This window comes from Amblyraja radiata, chromosome 8 (assembly GCF_010909765.2).
Source record: "Amblyraja radiata isolate CabotCenter1 chromosome 8, sAmbRad1.1.pri, whole genome shotgun sequence".
Lineage (NCBI taxonomy): Eukaryota > Metazoa > Chordata > Chondrichthyes > Rajiformes > Rajidae > Amblyraja > Amblyraja radiata.
In genome coordinates this window covers 7,299,191-7,317,470 of record NC_045963.1, presented here as the reverse complement: position 1 = coordinate 7,317,470, position 18,280 = coordinate 7,299,191, and the positions used below count along the sequence as shown (strand labels likewise).

Here is an 18,280-nt window from a genome sequence, read left to right as displayed (position 1 = left end):
CTAGTTACGGGAGCTCACCAACATGGCGCACCTACGGACCATTGCCTTGGCTCTGTCCTGAAGGCAGTGGCTCAAATACTCACACTCACTCGTCCCCGGCCTATTGACAACCCTGATCCCGACAGTGAAGCCCAGACACAGAAGGTGCGCGGGCGGCCGTCGCGGCGGTTTTGCGCAGGATGCGGTACAGCCAGCGCTAGGAGCTCGGCAGCTCTGCAATTGCAGCCGCCAGCGCAAGGCTCCTTGCGTCCTCTGGCCGGGAAGGTACTGGAGATGAAGGAAGTCTGCGAGCCGGATGAATACGGAAAAAAACCGCCAGCAGGCCGGATGATTTCGGGTTACGGGCCGCATTCGTCCCAGTGGGCATAGGTTGCAGACCCCTGTTCTACGCCTTTATTCTTTGGAGCGCAGGAAGATGAGGGGTGTATAAGTTCATGAGAGGAATAGATAGGTAGGTGCACAGAGTATTTTATCAAGAGCAGGGGAATCATGAACCTGAGGGGCTAATTTTCACACAGAGGGTGGGGGTACATGGAATGAGCAGCCAGATGAGTTATATGTTGGCAGGTACTATAACAATATTTAAAAGACAGTTGGGACAGGTTCATAGATTGGAAAGGTTGAGAAGGATATGGGCCAAACGCGGACAGGTGGGAATTGTGTAGATGGGACATATTTGTCAGCAGGTTCCATGCTGCATGATTCCATGATTCTATAACAGGGTCGATAGTCAAAATCTTTTTACATGGTAGGTATATCAAAAACAAGAGGGTTTAACAACAGGTTTAAAGTTTAAAAAAATACAGGAAAAACAGTTCCATTAACATGAAAGAACATCTATTGGCTTTAGAAATATAGATCACCTGTCCACTTACCTGATAATATATCAGAAAGATCTATTTCATCAGATTGTACACCAACGTTGCTATTACAAGCATTTTTACAGGACGAACCACACATTTCTAAATCGAACAGAACGGGATCAAATGGAGAGCTGTACAACCCGTACCTAGAATTTCAAAACAGTTCATCAAATACACTAATTGGAAGCCAAAATTAAACAAAATCATTTTTTTAATATTTAAACCATTCATGTAACCTTCATAACCACTAAGCAAGCAGCATATATTTTAAAATGCTAAAGAATGGATGGTTTTAAAAATACAAATGCAATTTATTTAATTTGTGATTTCTATCCTACATAAGTTCATATGTTCCCGGAGCAGAATAAGGCCATTCGGCCCATCAAGTCTACGCCATTCAATCAAGGCTGATCTATCTTTCCCTCTCACCCCCCATTCTCCTGCCTTCGCCCCATAATCCCTGACATCCTTACTAATCAAGAATCTATCCATCTCCGCCTTAAAAATATCCATTGACTTGTACTCCAGATCCATTTGCAGCAATGAATTCCACACATTTACTACCTTCGCACTAAATAAATTCCACCTCATCTCATCCTGAGAAAATCATAGTGTGAATGGTTTAGATGGGGTGCAATTTGTCAAAGGTGTTCAGGAGAGTTTTCCCCAGCAATATGTTGAAGGCCCCACACATGGGAGGGCAACTGATCTAGTCTTAGGAAATTGGGAGGTGCAAGTGGATGTAGTGTTTGCAAAGAGTCTTGCGTAGGTGAACCTCGAGTATTTCTATCCAGCAACAGCATTAAACCGATGAAGGACAATATGTGCTATTTAATGTAAAGCCCGTTTGGTGAGTGTGCAATTCTGTTTCACTTGCCTAGTTTGAAGTAAAGCTTCAAGAGGTGTGAGCCGGTCTTGCAACTGTTTGGAAACGGTGGTGAGGAGGGTTGCACAAACTGTACTGCATCCGGCCAGATCTTCATCCTTGACATAGTTCAGTAGCACAAAGTACCAAAACACCGAACCTTTCACCATCAAGAAAAACCACAATCATTTCTAGTACCAAACCATTTTTGTAGTGAACATGAACGTAGCAGTTAAAGAAATACGAAACAATACCTTACAGAAACACCACTCTGGGGAGTATTGTCGAGCAGAGGGATCTAGGAGTACAGGTACATAGTTTGTTGAAAGTGGCATTACAGGTAGAAAAGGTTGTTAAGAATGCTATTGGCACATTGGCCTTAATCAGTCAGAGTATTGAGTAGAAGGGTTAGGAGGTCATGTTGCAGTTATACAAGACATTGGTGAGGCCACATTTAGAGTATTTTATTCAGTTCTGGGCACCATGTTAGATGTTGTTAGGTTGGAAAGGGTGTAAAAAAACATTTACGATGATGTTGCCAGGGCTCGAGGGCCTGAGCTATCGGGGGGATTGAGCAGACTATTCCTTGGAGCGCAGGAGGATAAGGGTGATCTTTTAGAGGTGCACAAAATCATGAGAGGAATACATCAGATAGATGAACAGTCTCTTGCCCAGAGTAGGGGAATCGAGAACCAAAGGATGGAGATTTATGGTGAGAAGGTAAAGATTTAATAGCCCTCAATAGGAACCTGATGAGTAACTTTTTCCACACAAAGGGTGATGGATGTATGGAATGAGCTGCCAGAGGAGGTAGTTAAGGCAGGTACCAAAGCAACGTTTAAGAAACATTTAAACATGTACCTGGATTGGACAGGTTTAGAGGGATATGGGCCAAACACAGGCAGGTGGGATCAGTGTAGATAGGACATGTTGACCAGTGTGGGCAATTTGGGCCAAAAGGACAGTTTCCATCCTGTGAGACTCTGACACTTTGAAAAATGAAGCACAAATATAGGAACAGACTGGTTTGGCTGAATGATCTGTATTTCTAAGCAATTCTTGGATATTATATAACTGTATTCGGGATCTGACCACATCATACCAATAGCAGAGCTGGTGGAACTTCTGCCTCACATCACCAGAAACCCGGGTTCTATACTGACCTCGTGCTATCTGTCTGGAGCTTGCAAATACTCCGTGACTGCATGGGTATCCTCCGGTTGTTTCAATTTCCTCCCACATCCCAAAGATGTGCAAGTGTGTCATTTAATTGGCTATGAAAAATTGCCCCTGATATGTATGGAGTCTGTGTGACAGTGGTATAACATAGAACTAGTGTGAAGGGGTGATTGTTGGTCAGTGCTCACTTGGTAGACCCAAGGGCCTGTTTCCATGCTGTATCTGTAAACTTAACATAACCATCAAGTCGTGAAACTTTTTAAACCTACACCAATCAGTCTAATTAGCAGACTCAGTGGCAGTCCTTAAACCAGGGGTACCCAACCTTGTTCGTCCCGTTTACCCCTGGCAACTTTAATAGCACATAACAATGTCATTTCACTTATTTATGAAAAACTAATGATGAACAGATATCGGTATACCAGAACCAAACACCGTCAGTCAATGAGAAAAAATATGTAAATTTACCCCAGGTTTAGAAACCCTTGACTTAAAGTCGGGAGCAGATTCAAGCTAAGAACACTTCACATACTTTTTTTCTTTTATAAAAGAGGTGAATCAAAGCAATTCACACGCATGGTCAAGCAACAAGCTACGAAGAGTGATAAATTATTCCTAAATGGGCCGAGCATTTGTCTTATATCTGATGATCAAGCAGAAAATAATAGAATTGTAACCTGCCATGAATGTCCTGGTTTTTATTTTACATCTTGAATGGATGGTTGATAACACGGTGGCGCAGCGGTAGAGTTGCTGCTTTACAGCGTCTGAGACCTGGGATCGATCCTGACTACAAGTGCTTGTCTGTACCTTCTTCCCGTGACATTGCGTGGGTTTTCTCCGGGTGCTCCGCTTTCCTCCCACACCCCAAAGACGTACAGGTTTGTAGGTTAATTAGCCTGGTATAATTGTAAATTTCCCCTTGTGTGTGTGTCTGATAGTGTTAGTGTTTGGGGATCGCTGGTGGGCCCGGACTTGGTGGGATTAAGTGCCTGTTTTCGCACTGTATACCTAATCGAAAATAAACTAATCAGGGTGGACGGTGGGCTGGAGGGCGCGTTTCTCTGCTGTATCTTTCAATCAGAAAAAATGTATCTTCCTAAAAAAATGACTGCATACTTATCAAGAGAACAAGAGAACTTACCACCAGTTGCTGCAGCGGGCAAGTACGGCAAATTCTCAAGTAAAGCTTTCAAGAGAGCTCCTCCAAAACCTAACTGGCTTGGGTCTGCTTTCCCATTACTGAAAAGAATAAACAATTTACTGTCAGTGTGATGCAAACGAGGTATGAAGAAAATTTCATTTTTAAGATTCATTCATTACAGGCCTTAAATTTAAATAAATGTATGATTAATTTGTGTTGGAAAACAAGTTTCTATTAAAAACAAACAAATTTTTGCTTACCTTATACAGAGTGCAAGGAACCGGGCACATTTGTGAGCGATGCTGCGACCAGCCTCAAAGAAGCAAACTCGCACAATGCCAGCTAGTCGTTTCTTGGTTTTTAAGTGTAGACTTTCTTTGCCATCTCTGAAACTGTATTTAAAAAATAATGGAATATAAAATACTTCATTTCACACATACACGGATCCATAAAGTTGTCATTTGACATTCCAATGTCCTTGCAAAAGGGTTTTGAAAGAGATGGTAATGGAAATAGTGGACGCACTGGGTCCATCAACAGAATCCGTCAGATCATTCCCTTGGATTGCATTGTAACAAATGCAACTTTTAAGAAGGGAACAAGAACTTGGAGAACTATTGACCAATTTTCTTGATGTCAAGATTTGGGAAAATGCTTGAATCTATTATTAAAGAGTTTATAGGGGAATCAGAAAACAACAACGGCACTAGGCAGAGTAAACTGATTAGAAAAAGGAAATTGTGTGTTTTTGAGGGTTTTAACTAGCAGTATAGATAAGGTCAAAATTATGGATGTGGTAATAGGCAAACTTTCATAAACCATTGATAAAGTACCATCCTGAAGAGTTTATCAAATGAAATGAGAGATGTTTTGACGATTGTGCAAGTTCCAAGTTGTGCAGAAAAAGAACAGGACAAACTGACCACATTCAGAATGGGATGCTCAAATGACTGGGGTGCACCAGGGACTGGGACTGGAGCTCCAGCAATTTCACAGACACCAACATTGTGGGCCAGATATCAAATAATGATGAGACGGAGTACAGGAAGGAGATCGAGAACCTTGTGTCCTGGTGTGGAGACAACAACCTTTCTCTCAATGTCAGCAAGACAAAGGAGATAGTGATGGACTTCAGGAAGCAACTTGGTACACATACCCCGGTTTGCATTGACGGTGCTGAATTAGACATGGTTGAAAGCTTCAAATTCCTAGGAATAAATATCACCAACAACTTCTCCTGGACCACCCATATTGAAGCAACAGCCAAAAAAGCACATCAACACCTCTACTTCCTTGGAAGGCTTAGGAACTTTGGCATGTCCTCAACAACTCTAACTTCTACAGATGCACCATAGAAAGCATTTTGTCAGGATGCGTCATAACTTGATTTGGGAACAGCTCCGTCCAAGACCGCAAGAAATTGCAGAGAATTGTGGACGCAGCCCAGACCATCACACAAACCAACCTCCCTTCTATCGACTCCATTTATACCTCACGCTGCCTCGGCAAGGCCAGCAGCATAATCAAAGACAAGTCGCACCTTGGCCACTCCCTCTTCTCCCCTCTCCCATCGGGCAAAAAGTATTGAAGTGTGAAAACGCGCATCTCCAGATTCAGGGACAATTTCTTCCCAGCTGTTATCAGGCAACTGAATCATCCTACCACAACCAGAGAGCAGTGCTGAACTACTATCTACCTAATTGGAGACCCTCGGACTATCTTTGATCGGACTTTACTGGCTTTATCTTGCACTAAACATCATACCATGTATCTGTACACTGTGAATGGCTCGATTGTAATCATGTATTGTCTTTCCATTGGACTGGTTAGCACACAACAAAAGCTTTTTACTATACCTTGGTACACGTGATAATAAACTAAACTAAACCATTGTTCTTTGCTCAAAACTGATTTGTACAAAGAATTATATATCCAGTTTGCAAGTGATGCTAAATCAAAGTGCCAATGGATGTTGTGAAAAGAATGCACAGAGGGCTTAAGGGGACATATACAGGATAAAACTGGCAGATGGAATATAATATGGAAAAGCACGTCATCAAAAAATTGAAAAGCCAGAGATATTTTAAAGGATGGATTGGTATTGGTACAGTGTTGGTATTTAGAGATACTTGATGTCTTTACACGTGATTTATTTAATGTTAACAAGGAATAACAAGGAATAAAACCAGGAATGTATTGCCCATATTGCAAGAGAATTTGAATGCACAAGTGAAGAACTCGCACTGAAATTATATAGTATCCTGGTGAGACCACAGCCACATTGGCCTAGTCACCCCCCTGAAGGAAAGATACACTTGAACAGGTGGAATGTAATGGATGTTCAGATTTATTACCCCAACGTGAGAAGATAGTCTCACGAGTAGGGATTACAGCAGGTTTGACCTATATTGTCTCTTAGACATTTGAAAAAAGAGGTAATCTCATTGAAATACACAACATTTGCAGTTTGACTAGAATGATACAGGGATGATGTTTCCCCTGGATATGGTATTAATAATCAACTGCTGCAAGCTTCAGGTTCACAAATTGTTTCTTCTCACCTGCTCAATCCATTTGCATGAACTCCTGCCAACCAACAGAGGATATCCAATACCAGGCTCTGAGCATGTTCAGTGACAGGACCATCATCTGATTTCTTGCACAGTGTGTTAAGCAGTTTTTCATGAAAGTCAGTGAACTGCAACATGGCACACCGTTGCATCCTAAACAAAAAGCAGCAATTACCTCAAGGAACATCACAGCAATTTTTAGAGCAGTTTATGCTGCCCAAGTTTCACACACAGTCAAGCAAATAGCCACTTCTAGAAGAATTTGAAATGTTGACCCTAACACAATTGTACTAGAATAGACTAGTGCAAGTGAAACAGGGAAGAATGGAGAGACTTGCAAACCCCTTTCAGAACATCAAACAAACCCTAAATCACCTTTCTTTTGGGTTGCAGGTTTTCTTGAATCTTCGGATGGTAACAGAAACTTCCTGCAGCAAATCACAACCTTTGAGATTGTCAGGTTTCTTAGAAGAACTGGCAGAGTCAGTTGTTTTTGATGTGAACGTTTTTTCCTGTTAAAGGCAATAAGTTAACAAATGTATCCACAAAACAATTGATAATTGTCTACCGAAGCCTGCAAATTCATATGTAATATAAATCCATTATCAATGAGACCATTATTCTACCTTTCCTGCTGTCACTTTGGCAAGTAACGAAGCAAGAGTGTGACTCTTGCTGTTCTGTGGCTTTGACACTTGCATTCTCATAACCGGCCTTACTCCACTGCCATTAGACTTCTCTTCATTTGTCTTCTCAGTAGCTGACCTGATGTGAACTAAAAATGACCGATATTTGCCACCAGCCATGCCTGCTAAAAACCAAAAATAAATAATGTTAAGTTTAAACATGGAAATCAGCAACTCCATAATCGTTGGGTGTACATTCAGTTTTAGAAAACAATTTTGCACCAAGGCGCAGCGGTAGAGTTGCAGCCTAGCAGCGCCAGAGACCCGGGTTCAATCCGGATCTTTACGAAGATCGTACGTTCTCTCCGTGACCGTGTGAGTTTTCCTTAGGTGCTCCGGTTTCCTCCCACATTCCAAAGACAAACATGTTTGTAGATTAATAGGCTTTGGTAAAGATTGCCCCTAGTGTGTAGGATAGTGTTAGTGTAAGGGGATTATTGATCGGTGCGGACTCGATGGAATGAAGGGCCTGTTTCCACGCTGCATCTCTCAACTAAACTAATTTCACCTCACTGGTGACTGAAATGTGATACTGGTCTTATAAAGAATAATGTTAGAGTTATATAACCATATAGCACAGAAAGAAGCTAATCCTCTGCAGATCTGTAGCCATCTATGCCTTGTCTTGAGGCTCCCTAAACATCTTGAGTGTATCTGCCTCCACCACCTTTTCAGGCAGCGCATTCCCAATTTCAACAATCTATGGTGAAGACATTGCCCCCAAGATCCCTCTAAACCTCCTACTTATCACTGTAAACCTATACCCTCTTGCCTTAAGACGTTGCCGTCCATGAAAAGGCATTCTTATTATATATCCTGTCTACAACCTCGTAAGTTTATGCATCTGTATCAGGTCACTCCTCAGGCACCTCTGGTCAAGGGAAAACAAACCCAACCTATCCACCCACTCCTTATAACCATACCGCTCCAATCCTGGCAACATACCCGCTCCATCCTGCTGGATTTCCTTTGCACCCTCTCCAGCACATTACAATCTTCCTACCATGGGATGGGCAGAACTGCACACAATAGCACGGGTGTCATCAAATTAGTATTCAGCTGATTTTGTGTTACAATCTTTTGTTTAGGAAGGAGGAACATTATTTTTTTTAAACATGGTCTTCCCAAAGATTGACCAGATGTTCTTATTCTCTTTTGCTAATAGCAGGCACAACATTTTAAAGGGAAAATTAGTGGATGAATGGGATTGTTCTGTTAGCGGGAGTGTACTTGAACTAAAAGGGTCGTCTTAGTCATAAGAAAATACGAAAGGTGAAACATTGCTTCTGCTTTGCATGTATAATCTCCCGCATTCAACCAAATACCAGGATCAACATATAGAACTGCTTTCCAAATTGTTCCCATTATGCTAAATGTCAAAAAGCAAACATTACGATGCCAGGGAGGCAGTACCCAAATCAAAATACCAATGAGTTCAAATATTGTATTAAATAATGTCATGTTGCAAACTGACAGCCCTCTTATTCTAAAGATAGACACAAAAAGGTGTAGTAGCTCAGCAGGTCAGACAGCATCTCTGGAGACAAGATCATTTCTTCTTCTGGATCATTTCTTCAGACACCATCGCCACACGTCCAGACCCAAAATGTCACCTATTCCTTTTCTCCAGAGATGCCGTCTGACCCACTGAGTTACTTCAGCATTTTGTGTCTATCTTCGGTTTAAACCAGCATCTGCAGTTCTTTCCTATTCTATTCATTTCATCTTATTCTATTCATATGTGCACTCAGATACTGCCAATTAAAAGGAAAGTGTTTTATCTGTGCAATCATAGCTAATCTAATTTAATCTTACCTTTGATAAGTTTAGGGCTAGTTAGTGTTAACATTCCAGCGTGCCCTGAAAGATCCAGGCCACTGGCCAACCACACAGGTCCACATAATATATCTTCCTTGTGTTCCTCCAGAAAATGACACAGCCTAGGACCTTTTCAGGATTGAAATGGAAGGCTCAGTTGCATATATTTGCACTGTAATACATTTAAAACAATTTTCATACAAAAAGTAGTTTACAACTAAAAACTGTAATCAAATTTCCACCAGTTTAAGCTACACTTTGTGAAGTAGTAGTTACTAACACCCATCTAGCCTCGTCACCTTGAATCTGCATGTCTGTGGAGCAGGATATCCTCAATCACCTGTTGTGTTGGTGAATAACACCAATAACATGGTGTGCTGCATTAAACCAACAAACTACTAACACCAAGTTCCTCATCTACAGAACCAACATTTGTTAGGCCTTTGAGACAGAATGCTATAACTTTGTGCAAAGATTTTGCATACTGTAATCAATTTAGTTCCTTGCCTGAAACTATTAAGGGATAAAATAAAGAATTTCACATTATTTTGTCAAGTACCAAGGAAAGTATTCAAGTATTTAAATTTATGTGCAAAGGCCATTGCTTGAGCATCGCTCTTGATCATTCTACCTTGCGTGTCAGCTGTACGGTGAAGCTTCAGGCATTACTGTAGGCAAAAAAGAGTCGCTAGGCTAATTAATGGTGCTAACTGCAAGCATGAAGGCCAAATTACTATTAGTCAAACAATATTTTATCAGCTGGACATGGAAAGAAAGTGTGAATAGGTTGATTTGTTCTGGGGAGAACCATGATTCTTTGATTATGATTCTTGCATTTCAAGAACACAAAGTTATAGAGTCATAGTGTCTAACAGCGTGGAAACAAGCCCTTTTGGCCCAACACCGACCAACATGTCCCATTTACACAAGTTCCACCTGTATTTGGCCCACTTCCCTCCAAACCTGTGCTATCCATGCACCTGTCTAATTGTTTCTTCAAAGTTACAATAGTCCTTGCCTCAACGACCTCCTCTGGCAGCTCGTTCCATACACCCACCACACTTTGTGTGAAAAGTTATTCAAGACTTCTTGCACAATCCATGACCTAACAAAAAGTCTGAGTCAGACTCGTACAGCTATGAAATAGACCTTCAGCCCAACTTGGCCATGCCGAAAAAGATGCCAATCTAACATAATCAAATGTGCCTAGGTTAAAAAACAGATGCCCACGAACATTTCTTATCCAAATGTCTTTTTAATTTTGTTACCGTACCTGCCTCAACCACTTTCTCCAGCAGCTCATTCTATATACGTAACCCAGGTCTATGAAAAGACGTTGCCACTCTGGTTTCTATTAAATGTTTTTCCTCTCATCTTTAAACAATGCTCTCTTGATCAATTTGAAGAAGGGTTGTGAACTGAAACGTTGCCTATCCATGTTCTCCTGAGATTCTGGCTGACTCGCTGAGCTACTCCAGCACATTGCAACTTCTAGTTCTTGTTCTTCAAGAGCCTCTAACCCGAGAAAAAGACGTGCCTTCGCACTACCATGATCCTTGTGATTTTATAGAACTCTACAAGATCACCCAAGTCTGTGATGCTTCAAGGACCAGCCTGCCTGCCCTGTCCAACATCTCTCAACAATTCAGGCCCAACCGCTCCAAGTGCAGTCTCCCCACTATCTTGTACAGACACAACAGAGTGCCCGAACATCTGTACTCAATTCCGTGACCGATGGAGGCTAGTATGCCAAACGCTGCCATCTCCAACCCGTCTTGAGATGTCACTTCCAGGGAATATGTACCAATTCCCCGTTTCACCTCGCTGATCACTATCCCGCTGCCATTTTTGGTAATAATCTTCACTTTCTTCGATACCTCCAATTTTAGTGACATATGCAAACTTACTGATCCTGTCTCGTACATTTTCATCCAAATAGTTTAAATAATTGAACAATGGACTGGCCCAGCATCAATCCCTGAAGCACAACACTAGTCACAGGCCTCCAGTCTGAAAAGCAACATTCCACCAACACTCATCAATCCAATTAGATATTCAATTAGCAACCTTTCCCGGAATCCCATGTGCTCTAACCCCTTCTAGATTAGGCTACCATGTGCAACCTTGCCTTGCTAAAATCCATAAAGCCACATCCACTGCCCTGCCCTCATCAGCCCTTGGATGATCAGCCATGATCATATTGAATGGTGGTGCAGGCTCGAAGGGCCGAATAGCCTACTAGTGCACCTATTTTCTATGTTTCTATGTCTATGTTTCTATCAATACTCAGCTACCTCTTCAAAAAACTGACCAAATTGGTGAGAATTTCCATGCACAAAGCCATGCTGACCATCCCTAATCAGTCTACAGCTATCCAAATGCTGATAGAACTGATTCCACAGAATCCCCTCCAGTAACCTACCCATCACTTCTATACTCTGGGCAAGAGGCTCTGCATCTACCTGATCTATTCCTCTCATGATTTTATACACCTCAATAAGATCACCCCTCATCCTCCTGCGCTCCAATGAATGGAGTCCCAGCCTACTCAACCTCTCCCTATAGCTCAGGCCCTCTTTGTCCTGGCAACATCCTTGTAAATTTTCACTGTACCCTTTCTAGCTTGACGACATCTTTCCTATAACATGGTGCCCAGAACTGAACGCAATGCCCGAAATGCGCGCTCACCAACGTCTTTTACAACTGCAACATGACCTCCCAACTTCTATACTCAATACTCTGACCGATGAAGGCCAATATGCCAAAAGCCTTTTGACCACCCGATCTACCCACGACTCCATTATTCAAGGAACCATGCACCTGCATTCCTAGATCCCTCCGCTCTACAACATACCCAGAGGCCTACCATTCACCGTGTAGGTCCTGCCCATATTAGGCTTCCCAAAATGCAACCTCACATTATTCTGTATTAAATTCTATCAACCATTCCTCAGCCCACCTAGCCAATGGATCAAGATTCTGCTGCAATCGTTCACAACCATCTTCACCATCAGCAAAACCACCCACTTTTGTATCATAAGCAAACTTGCTGATTTGCCATTTGTGTTCTCGTCCAAATCATTGATATAGATGACAAAAAGTTATGGGCCCAGCGCCGAACCATGTGGCACACCACTAGTCACAGGCCTCCAGTCTGAGAAGCAACCTTCCACCATCACCCTCTGCTTCCCTCCATTAAGTCAATTTTCTATCCATTCAGCTACCTCTCTGGATCCCATGCGATCTAACCTTCCAGAGCAGCCTACCATGCTGAAACTTGTCGAATGCTTTGCTGAGGTCCACATATACAACATCTACAGCTCTGCCCTCATCGCCCTTTTTGGTCGTCTTCAAAAAATCAATCAGGTTAGTCACACACAATCTCCAACGTACAAAACCATGCTGACTATCCCTTCAGCCCTTGTCTATCCAAATGCCTGTATATCCTATCCCTCAAAATATTCTCTGGTAATTATCCAACTACAGGTGTTAAGTTCACTGACCAAGAGTTCCCAGCATTTTCCCTGCAGCCCTTCTTGAATAGAGGCACAACATTTGCACCCTCCAGTCCTAGCACCTCCGCTGTATTTAAAGACGACTCGTATATTTCAAACAGGGCTCCCGCAATTTCATCTCTAGTTTCCCACAATGTCCTCGGATATATCTGATCAGGCCCTGGAGATTTGTTTACCTTAATACACTATAGTACTTTCAGCACCTCTTCGATCGTAACACTGACTGCTCTCAAAACACTTCCATTGACAGCCCTAAGTTCCTCCGTTCTCTTGTCTTTCTCTTTGGTAAATACAGAGGAGAAATACTCATTGATGCACTTGCCCATTTCCTGAGGCTCCACACAGAGTTGACCGCTTTGATTCCTGAAGGGTTCCCACTCTCTCTCTCTCTCTCTCTCTAGTTACCCTTTTCCCCCTTATGTATTTAGAAAATCTCTTTGGATTGCCATAAAGTCATAATTGATAGGAGCAGAATTAGGCCATTCAACCCATCAAGTCTACTCTGCCATTCAATCATGGCTGATCTATCTCTCCCTCCTAACCCCATTCTCCTGCCTTCTCCCCATAACGCCCGACACCAGTACTAATCAAGAATCTATCCATCTCTGCCTTAAAAATATCCACTGACTTGGCCTCCACAGCCTTCTGTGGCTATAAAAAAATCCACAATTCACCACCCTCCGATTAAAGAAATTACTCATCTCCTTCCGAAATGAACATCCTTCAATTCTGAGGCTATGATCTGTAGTCCTAGACCTTACCACTCGTGGAAACATCCTCTCCACGTCCACTCTATCCAAGCCTTTCACTATTCGGTACATTTCAATGAGATCCCCTCTCCGTCTTCTAAACTCCAGTGAGTACAGGCCCAGTGCCGACAAACACTTATCATATGTTAACCCACTCATTCCTGGGATCATTCTTGTAAACCTCCTCTGGACCCTCTCCAGAGCCAGCACATCCTTCCTCAGATATGGTGCCCAAAATTGCTCATAAGACTCCAAAAACGACCTTACCAGCGCCTTATGGAGCGTCAGCTTATCACCCCAGCTTTTGTATTTTAGCCTCTTGCAATAAATGCGAGCATTGAGTTTGCATTCTTTACAACCGATTCAACTTGCAGATTAACTTTTCAGGAATCCTGCACCAGCACTCCCAAGTCCCTTTGCACCTCAGAATTCTGGATTTGCACCCCATTTAAAAAATAGTCTACGCCTTCATTCCTACTATCAAAATGGATGACTCCACACTTTGCTACACTGTATTCCATCTGCCACTTCTCTGCCCACTCTCCCAACCTGTCCAAGTCCTTCTGCAGAGTCCCTGCTTTCTTGACATTATCAGCCCTCCACCTATTTTTCATATCATCCGCAAACTTGGCCACAAAGTCTTCAATCCCCTCGTCCAAATCATTAATATACAACGTGAAGAGCAGAACCCATATGGAACTCCACTAGTCACTGGCAGCCAACCAGAAAAGGCCCCGGTTATTGCTACTCTTTGCCTTCTGCCATCCAGCCAACCTGCTCTCCATGCTAGTATCTGCCCTTTGATACCATGAGCTCGAATCTTCCTTAGCAGCCTCACTTGTGGCACCTTTGTCAAAGGCTTTTTGAAAATCTAGGTAAACAACATCCACTGACTCTCCTTTGTCTGTCCTGCTATTTACTTCTTCACCGAATTCCAGCAGATTCATCAGGCAAGATCTCCCCTTCACAAAGCCATGCTGACTTCATCCTATTTCATCATAATACTCCATAAGCTCATCCTTTATAATGGACTCTAAAATCTTACCAACCACCGAAATCAGACTAACCGGCCTATAGTTCCCACTATTCTGCTTTGCTCCCTTCTTGTTCAGCGGGGTAATATTGGCAATTTTCCAATCATCTGGAACTACTACTGTCTCTAGTGATTCTTGAAATATCACTATCAATGCGTCCACAATCTCTAAAGCTACCTCTTTCAGAACCCTAGTGTGCAGTCCATCTGGTCCAGGTGACTTAAGGGCCTGTCCCACGAGCATGCGATTCCATGCTGCAAGCGCGACCTAAAGGTCCTGTCGCACGAGCATGCGACTCCATGCAGCAAGCGCAACCTAACGTGGTCGCTTGAGCCGTACGGCCTCGCGGGGCCGGTCCCACTTCGATCGCCGGAGCCGTATGGAGTTGTGCGGAGCTGGTCCCGACATCGCGTGGGGCTCCGAAAAACTGACCGTGTTCAAAAATTCCGCGCAGCAACGGCCTGCCGGCCCGCAGCCCCCTCGACGCCGTACGTCACGCGCGAACTTCATGTCACTCACTCTACCTCTGTGCGGCCCCCGCTTCTGGTTTGGTCGCGCTTGCCGCATGCAGTCGCATGCTCGTGGGACAGGCCCTTAATCCACCTTCAGCCCTTTCAGCTTCCTGAGCACCTTGTTCCGTGTAATAGCCACTCCACTAACTTCCACCCCCTGACTCTTGAATTTCAGGCACGTTGCTGGTGTCTTCCACTGTGAAGACTGATGCTAAAAAGTCATTCAACTCCTCTGGCATTTCTTTATTCCCCATTAGTACTTCTCCTGCATCATTCTCCAGCGGCCCAACGTCCACTCTTGCCTCTTTCTTGCTCTTTATATAACTGAAGAAACTCTTGCTATCCCTATTTATATTATTGGCTGGCTTACGTTTGTATTTCATCTCTTCCCCTCTTATTGCCTTTTTAGTTACCTTCTTTTGTTCTTTAAAAACTCCCCAATCCTCTGGCTTCCAACTAATCTTTGCTATGTTCTATGCTTTCTCTTTTAGTTTTATACTGTCCCTGACTTCCCTTGTCAGCCGCAGTCAACTCATTCTCCCCCCCCAGAATCTTTCTTCCTCTTTGGAATGAAAAGATCCTGCATCTTCCGAATTATTCCCAGAAATTTCTACCATTGCTGTTTCACTGTCACTCTTGCTAGGGTCCCTTTCCAGTTAACTTTGGCCAGCTCCTCCCTCTTACCTATGTAATCCCCTTTGCTCAGCTATAATACCGACACATCCGATATCACCTTCTCTCTCTCAAATTGCAGGTTAAATCTTGTCATATTATTATCGCTACCTCCTACTGGTTCCTGTACCTTGAGTTCCCTTCTCAAATCTGGTTCATTACACAACATTAAATCCAGAATTGACTTTTCCCTGGTCGGCTCCACTACAAGCTGCTCTAAGAATCCATCTCGGAGGCACTCTACAAATTCCCTTTCTTGGGGTCCAGTACCAACCTGAATTTCCCAGTCTACCTGCATATTGAAATCTCCCATGATCACTGTACCATTGCCGTTCTTACATGCCGATTGCATCTCCTGATGTAACTTGTATCCTATATCCTGGCTACTGTTTGGATGCCTGGAAATAACCCCCATTAGGGTCTCTTTACCCTTATAATTTCTCAGCTCTACTCACAATGACTACATCTTCTGATCCTATGTTAACCCTTGTCTAGGACTGAATTTCATTCCTTACCAACAGAGCTAACCCACCTCCTCTGCTCACCTGTCTGTCCTTCTGATGGGACGTATAACCCAGAATATTCAGCTCCCAGCTCCGATCCTCTTGCAGCCACGTCACTAATTCCCAACATAATACCTACCAATTTCTGCTCCATCCACTTTGTTTCTTATACTATTCAAATACAATTGTCCTTAATGGTATCTGCCAGAGCCGTCTCCTGGCCCCTTATTGCCCATCTGATTTCCTTTTATAGTTTACTCCTTAGTTCCCGAAACCTCCAGGAATGCACTTAATCCCAGCTGCCTATACCTGTCCAATGTTCTTATTCTTGACCAATGCCTCAATTTCTCTCGTCAACCAAGCTTCCTTTTGTTTGCCTGCCTTGCCTTTCACTCGAGCAGGGACGTACATATCCTGAGCTTTTGTCAGCACACTTTTAAAAACGTCTCACTTGGCTGATGTTCCTTTCCCCTCAAATAACCTGCTCCAACTTGAGCGAGACCTTCCCTCATAGCCTCAAAGTTGGCCTTGCCCCACTTGAGCATTTTAACATGTCCCTATCCATAACTATCTTAAACCTAATCGAACTGTGGTCACTGGTCCCAGAAGGCTCCTCCACGAACACTTCATTCACTTGCCCTTTCCAATTTCGCCAAGACGAGATCAAGTGTTGCCCTCTCACATGTGGGGCCCTCTATATATTGCTGGAAAAAACTCTCCTGAACACTTTTGAGACATTGCGCCCCATTTAAACCCTTCACACTATGATTTTCCCAGTCAATATTGGGAAGTTAAAATCGCCTACTACAACAACCTTACTTGGCCTGCAACTGTCTGCAATCTCCTGGCATATTTGTCTCATTTTACCTTTTTTGGAATCTAACCAATTACAGCTACAAATTAAAAAAATAGCCATGCATTTTTCTAAGAAAAACATTTTAAGCTAACCTTGAGACTCGTCTACATCCATGGTGTACTGCAAGTCTTCATTTAAATCAACAAAAGATCTTCCATTCCTCTCCACCTGCACATGAGGCATTGACGATAAAGGAAATGAGATCTGCTTGTCAACTGCTGCCTCTGCAATAAAGAAGAATTCATGGTTATCGACTGCAAACGGCGGTCAAATTACTCCAAATGTTTGATCAAGTCACCATCATCCCAGCAAGAAAACATTTACTTAAATAGTAAGTGAAAAAGAGGGAGGTTCGCTGGTGCTACTCGTGAGAATTTAAGATACAGATTCAAGGGGATGGGAACCAATTAGGTCAGAAATTGAAAGGAATGAAGGGAAGGTGGCGGTCAGGAGCAGTAAGTCACAAAGGAGCCACAGGCAGGGAGAGGTGAAGGAATATGGTGACGCTCAGGGGCTGACATGTGTTTATTTCAATGCAAGGATTATTATGGGGATAACAGTTGAACCTAGTGTAGTGTTTGGGACTATAATGCTGTGGGCAGTGTGGAAATGTGGTTGCGAGAGGGACACGACTGGTAGCTCAATGTTCCAGGGTTTCCATGTTTCAGACAAGATCAAGAGGGAGGCAAAAGTAGTGGAGGAGTTGCACTACAAATCAAGGAAACTTGGCGGCACTTGGAAAGGACTGGTGGCTTTGTCTACCGAGACCGCGCTGACCAGTGATCCACGCACACCAGCACCATCCCACGCACACTAGGGACAATTTACTATTTTACAAGCCAATTGGCCTACAAACCTGTACACCTTTGGAATGTGGGAGATAAATGTGGAGAATACCAATATGCAAGGGCAGTTTGAGATTAAGAAGGAGGAGGTGTTGAGACTCTCCAAGAGCATTAAAGCGGATATACTCAGATATTAGTAGGGCAGCACAATGGCGCAGCGGTACAGTTGCTGCCTTAGTGGAGGAGACGCAGATTTGATCCTGACTACGGGGTGTTGTCAGCTCAGAGTTTGTACGCTCACCCTGTGACTGCGTGGGTTTTCTCCGGGTGCTCCGATTTCCTCCCATGCTCCAAAGATGTACAGGTTTGTAGGTTAATTGGCTTTTGTTAATTGTAAAATAGTCTCCAGTGTGTAGGATAGGACTTGGTGAGCCAAAGGGCCTGTTAACGCACTGTATCTCTAAAGTCTAAATGAAAGGGATCTATCCCATGCTATTGAGAGGCAAGAAAGGAGATTACGGGGACCTTG

General features: G+C 43.2%; 1 protein-coding gene across 7 annotated transcripts in view; it reads right to left on the bottom strand.

Annotated features, from left to right (window-relative positions):
• The window catches only part of birc6 (baculoviral IAP repeat containing 6), a 344,318-nt gene that overhangs the window by 251,238 nt on the left and 74,800 nt on the right, over positions 1-18,280 (bottom strand). For 6 of the 7 annotated variants that reach the window (XM_033025120.1, XM_033025122.1, XM_033025124.1 and 3 more), the window contains exons 14-22: positions 17,059-17,190; positions 9,123-9,254; positions 7,248-7,432; positions 6,997-7,133; positions 6,613-6,774; positions 4,312-4,443; positions 4,052-4,149; positions 1,741-1,888; positions 876-1,009 (exon numbers count right to left, since the gene is read on the bottom strand). In XM_033025120.1, the coding sequence (XP_032881011.1) occupies positions 876-1,009; positions 1,741-1,888; positions 4,052-4,149; positions 4,312-4,443; positions 6,613-6,774; positions 6,997-7,133; positions 7,248-7,432; positions 9,123-9,254; positions 17,059-17,190 (1,260 nt within the window). The remainder of the gene's footprint in view (positions 1-875; positions 1,010-1,740; positions 1,889-4,051; positions 4,150-4,311; positions 4,444-6,612; positions 6,775-6,996; positions 7,134-7,247; positions 7,433-9,122; positions 9,255-17,058; positions 17,191-18,280) is intronic. The other variant, XM_033025121.1, reaches the window with a different exon arrangement.